The 6230-nt window shown below is 40.4% G+C and overlaps 1 protein-coding gene across 1 annotated transcript in view; it reads left to right on the forward strand.

Moving 5' to 3' along the window:
- Window positions 1-5242: 5242 nt before the first annotated feature.
- VSTM4 (V-set and transmembrane domain containing 4) overlaps window positions 5243-6230 on the forward strand; it is a gene marked incomplete at both ends in the record, with an annotated part of 14580 nt that continues 13592 nt past the window's right edge. The window contains one exon of the mRNA XM_009701574.1: window positions 5243-5641. Coding sequence (XP_009699876.1) covers window positions 5243-5641 — 399 coding nt within the window. The remainder of the gene's footprint in view (window positions 5642-6230) is intronic.

Consider the following 6230-nt stretch of genomic DNA (forward strand, 5'->3'; position numbering starts at 1 on the left):
ATCCTCGCAGCTGGCCGGGTCCTCCCCCGCCGCCCCCCGCCCCGGAGTGGTCCCTCACCCCGCTCAGCCGCCTGCTTCCCCGACTCCCGGCAGCAGCGCTTCCGCACAGCGACCTGATCCGCAACTGTGTTTTTAAAAAAGAAAACCCTTCCCATGCAGAAGTTTATGGAAACGTGTCCTCTGCCACATTCTGTGCCAGGCGGGACGATGTTGAGCTGCACCGTGGAAGTACAGACAAAGCTGCGGCAAAGGGAGATTTGGCATTGTTTTTTCCACGGGTGCCTAGATTCCATAGGCATTCAGTGGAAACGGAACCCAAAGGTCACTTGTAAAAAACTTCCTCCATTCAAGACCTTTATGCCTTCAAAATCAAAATTGCATTGGCCAACATTGTGTCCTAAAGCTGCAGAATGAACACACAGTTCAGAGCTGAACTTCAAGGTGCAGTGAGAGTTAGAAGGATGGGGAAGCCCTATTCATTCAAGGTTAATAAAAGAGTTGAATTTGAATCTTCACTTCAAAAGGGCGGGAGATGATGGAGGCAGAGGTTTGGTTCAAGTCCATCTTTAGTCAATGCAGAAGCTTTCTCCAAGAAGGAGCCTCTGACTTGTGAAACTTGCAGACACATCCGTTCAACTGAAACCAGCTGGTTGCTTTTGGTGATCTTGCTAGCCAGCTCCCAATTATTTTCATTTAAACAAAGCAGCTTAGCTGCTTCTTGGCTCATCTGCTCTTCTTACTTTTTAATTGTAGGGAAGTCAAAAATAAAGCAGGCTTTGACAGTTACATTGTTTCACAAAACAAACTACAACACAGGTAAAAGCCATCCCATATGCTTCTGGTCATGCAAAGCTGAGACCAGCAGGTAACTACCCTGATGGCATCCCTCTCTAGTCCCTTAGCTGTCAGCAGGGGCTGAGGAAAAAAGTCCTCTCAGCCCTGAAGGGTCAGTTGTAGATTCTGCCTGTCAGTGTCAAATGGAGGAAGGAGGAGGGCCCTTATATAACACTAAACTTGCATTGCGAGCAGTGGTGCACAGGAGCAACGCTACTCATGAGTATCTCCACCAAAGCAGCTGGGATTCTTCCATAAAAAACACAGATGCACTGAAACTGCTCACCAAACATAAGGACCCAGCAATGACTGTGGGTCCTCTGCTACTGCTCCAGCACAGACAGAGGGGACAGCACTGGCATAGGCAGGTTTCTGGCTGCTAAAAGTTTGTTACTCCTGACAGTGCTGTGGAAGTGTTTTGCTATGTAATATGGCAGACAACAAAGTCGAAACCTAGCTAATACTTGGAATTGAACTGATGTAAGCAGAAGTGGACTACTTTCAAAATAGGATTTTTCAAAACAGAGTTTAGCCAGCAGTAAGCTTCCCTGACTCCTAACAGGCTAGTGAGACATGCAGGTGGCGGTACTGAAGAAACAAAAGGCTAAAACATTGGGATGGGGGCAACTAAGCGAGCTGGTTGCAAACAGGAGTGACATGTTTGATGATTAAGCACACTGCAAAGGAATCCTCAAGTCTTTGACCCACTCTCCTCCCCTTTTCTATAAATAGTTTCCCTTTCCAAGCGGAATCAAGACTAAAACTCTTGTGGTGAGCTCCACCTGAGTGGCAACATCATGCTATACTGGGAAGGCAGGAGAAGAAAAACAGTGATTCCTCACTTGAAGCAGCAATCTGAAGACTAGAAATTCAGCGCACTGTTGGCACACAAGCCTGCTCTCAAGTTGTGGAAGAATCTCCTGTCTTGGCAAGGAGCCTATTACATGGGTAAACCTCATGTTGAGGCTGATCCAGTGCCTGCTAAAGACAGGAGGAACATTTCCACTGGTGTCTGGGAACCCTGAATGAGGCTTTACCTTTTCGCATAAGAAGTAAATGACATCTTTCCTCCAAAATCCACCACTGTTCCTGCTCCAATGGCAGTGGGAAGATAAAGTCAAATGGACACTGTTTTTCTGTTTTATATAAAGCATCACCTGACCCTGTTCAAGACAAGATGAGATGAGATGAAATCACAGTAAAAGCATCAGGAAATTGCCAAAACTCTCCCCATTGCTGCACTTGTATAGCCTCACCAATAGGAGCCTCAGAAGAAAGACAAGGAGATGGGTTCCCACTGATCAGACATGAAGGATGCAAAATTTGGTATTTCCTTATAAAAAGACAGGTCCCCAGAGGAAATGTAGAAGTCTTAGGTATAGAATACCAGTGTTTGTATGAGTGCAAACAGCTAGAAAGGGATCAGAGACTCCACGTACAATGCTGCTTTATCATCTTGCAGAGGCTTCCATCATCACCATATCTGAGTTCCTTTGTATTTTCTCTTGCATACTTTTTGGCCCTGTGTTCTGCCTAGTTTTGAATTAAGCAATGATTCTTTTGCCTTTTATTTTGGGACTCTATTCCACAATTAATCCTAGCCAGCTTTTTCAAACAAGAAGTTCACATGTCAGGAAAATGACATAATTGTTTTTCTTTACAGTCTTCATGACATGTTCATTATATCAGTAGAAAAAGGTTGTGTTATTCATTTACTCAAACTACATTTATATAAATGATTTATTAAACATTTATAGCCTAAGTAATTATGAGAACCCCAAAAAGTGTTGAAATTCTTAAACTTGTTCCTTATTTACTGAGCAGCACAACCTTTAAAATTTAATCTTATTTTGATGGCAGAGGCAGCCATCTTATCTTCACATCTGCCTGTAAAGCACCAAGCTCAGATAACTCCAGCAAGTAATAAGTGAAATTTCATACCTGGAAAGCTTTTGGTGGCATTCAACCTTAATTTTAAACTTCAACATCCTGTTCTACTTGTGTGCTTTCTACAATCCTAAATCTTGCTTTAGCACTTACATGAATTGCACACACAAACATTATGCACAGATAATTATTTCAATAATCTAGGCCATGCTTAGCTGTAGTTTCTTAAAGAAATTTAAAAGAAAAGCTTTCTTTATAAAAATTTTTTTCTCCTTCATAAAGAAAAACTACTGTTTACTTGGAAAAAATATACCATTCAGTAGAGCTTTCTATTGAAATGACCCAAAATAATTATTATACCACTAATTTTCAGAAGGTTCTTCTCAAACAGCTGCAATGTAACTTCTTTAATTTAGTGGATTTACTTTAAGTAAGGTGATACAATTCACCACTCCATTTCATGGCTTCACCGGAGCCGTAAAACCAGAGTCTCTGCCTCTGATACTCCTTCAGAAAGAGAATGGAAATACTTTACTTGCTTATTTTGAAGATAAATATATGTTTGTGTTTCAGGAGCTGATGTCAGACAAGAGTCTCTGCCAAAACGCTCATCCCCTTTGTTAAAATGTTCCTAGCTGATGTGCTAGAAAAGTGTCCAGAAATGAAAAAAATCATTCTCCCAGAGTTGCAATTCTCATTAGTATTTGAGCACAGTATATTCACATAACAGGAAGCTTAATATTCACATTTTAGAGGACATTTCATGCTTTGCAGAGTGCATTGCAGGGAGTGCTTGCTCACTGTTGAAATATGGTTCTCTCTCTAGTGGATGCCATCAGGCCGGTGGATTAAACATTACAAATCATTTAGAGAACACATTGCCACAATATACCATTGGTCAAAAATAGATCAGCCTCTGATATGACTAATAAGAACATTCTTAACGTATGTTAGGAAGGAAATAAAATGAATGTTGATTCCTCTACCTCAGAAAATCAGCCCAGCATATATCAGTTAGGTCAGGAAAGAAAAATCTTCCTCTAACAAACAGCTATGAACTTCTTTCAACCTTCACCTATACTGGCTGTTGTTAGAAGTAAAGCAGAGACAAACAACTAGTCTAAGCTACTCTCATGATGAAGAACAGAAAAACAAGAGTCAGAAATGAATGGAACAATGGAATAATCATTTGTCCCAATTTAATCTCATGTCATATTTTGTCATGCAAATCATGTCAAATTAATTTGAATTTTCAGTCAGAAGGACTAATCTGACAGATTTAACCCAGCCTTGAGATGACCATTTGATTATGACAGGGAGAATATTACTAAAACAGAGGACATGCGGAACTGTAAAGTGAGGAGCTGGTTATGGGCATATAGGGAGGTTAGCAGCCTTTCAGTGACCGTCTAGGGAACAGTATCATGTAAGGTTTGCACAAATGATGTCTAAAAGTAGACAGAAGCATGCAAGTTGAAATTATGTGACCTTATCCAGTTAGTGAAGATTGGGATAACATGTAGGAAAAACTGAGGACCAAGTAACAAAAGTGGAGCAGGACTTAGTAAAGCAAAGTCATGTACTTGGGGATTAGTAAGATTTTCTTTGATACACTAGTAACTGAACTGCAAATGACAAAGAAGGGAAAATGCCCAAGTGTATTATTTAATTATAAACTGACATATAATCACATGTGATAATGTCGTGAAAAACTACAGCATAATTCTGGGGTATACCAGGCAAAGTATATACCAGTCAAATCTGGGAAGTGCCATGACTATTTCACAGGACATTGGAGAGCTTCTTTCCAGACAATTGTCTGTAATTCCAGTCACCCACATTAAAAAAAATTAAAATAATTACAATTAAACCCAAAATTTAAACTGGAACCAATGCAGAGAAGGGCTAAGGTGAGTAGGGAAGTAAAGACGCTACTTTACTAGAGGACACTAACAGAGCTTGGCTTCTTCAGCTCAACAAAGCAAAGGCTGAGACACCAGATAATTGCTTTCTATATGGAGTCAGGAAGCAAGTGCTAGAGAAGAAAACACTATTTAAACTTAAAGTTGGCACAGGAACAAATGGGCATAAGCTAGCTATTGAAACAATTTAGCCTAGAAATCCTAAAAAGGATGCAACTCATTGGAAGAGCTGATCGTGGAACAGCTTTCCAAAAGACATTCTTGGCTGTTGCTCCAAGCTAGTTTTAGATTAATACTTGTTCAAACTGATGAAAGATTATGTGATGTTGGGCCTATGACAGCAGCAAAGTGTCCACTTCAGCCCTATCTTATTAATTAGCAACAGCAAGAATACTAGGGCAGACTCACTGAAGGAAGGCCTCATACCATCTTTAACATTCAGAGAGAGACAGAAGATGCCAGGTTCTAAAAGCTCATTAAATTGCTGCACACTGAACAGATGCCATAAGTTTACCTGCTGAGGACTTGCACACTGGGACAGATCATGGTACCGTTGTGCCAGTATGAAGGATTCTCACCATCTTTTCTTTCCTTTGCAGATGTTTGTGAGGCTTTAAATGTGACAGTCTCTCCAGGACCAACAGTGCGATACTCCGAGGGAGACAATGCTACTCTTTACTGCCACATTTCTCAAAAGAGAAAGACAGACAACTTGCTGGCTGTGCGGTGGGTCTTCGCTGCATCACCTACCCAGGAGTATCTGATGATCAAAATGACAAAGTTTGGGTCTGTCCAGTATTATGGAAATTATACTCATAATTTCCACAAGCAAAGACTTCATCTTCTTAAAGACAAACATGGAACTATTTACAAATTTCTTATTCTAAGCCTCCAGCAAACAGATCAGGGACATTATATATGCAAAGTCCAGGAAATTGGCAAACACAGAAATAAGTGGACAGCGTGGTCAAATGGCACAGCAGCTACTGAAATAAGAGGTGAGGGACTACTGATTTCAATCCTATCATTTTTCTTGTCCCACGATCCCTTTTTACGTTTCTTGCAAGTTCATCCATAAGACATTTGAAGTTAGGTTACTTTTTAAGTGTTTTCTGTGGATATGAGAAGAAAACCTAATACTCAACTTCTTTACTTACATATTACAATTTAAACATTATTCATCCCATAATAAAATGTAAAGAAGTGAGAAGACTCGTAGATTTGTAGAAGATAGTCTATTTCCTTTGTCTTTTACTAGAATAGCACTAATTAAAACTCCTTTACATTCAGTTACAGGTCTGTGGTGGGTTGACCTTGGCTGGATGCTAGATGCCCACCAAACTGCTCTATCACTCTCCTCCTCAGCAGGATGTGGGGGTGAGAAAATAAGATGGAAAAAAATGTCGTGGGTCTAGATAAAGGCAGTTTAATAAGGCAAAACCAAAGGCTGCATGTGGAAGCAAAGGAAAACAAAAGATTTATTCTTTACTTCCCATCAGTAGGCAATGTCCAGCCACTTCCTGGGAAGTAGGGCTTCAGTATGCATAGCAGTTGTTCTGGAAGACAAACATCGTAATAACAAAATCC

The sequence above is a fragment of the Cariama cristata genome, unplaced genomic scaffold, assembly GCF_000690535.1.
Source record: "Cariama cristata isolate BGI_N322 unplaced genomic scaffold, ASM69053v1 scaffold7886, whole genome shotgun sequence".
Taxonomy (NCBI): Eukaryota; Metazoa; Chordata; class Aves; order Cariamiformes; family Cariamidae; genus Cariama; species Cariama cristata.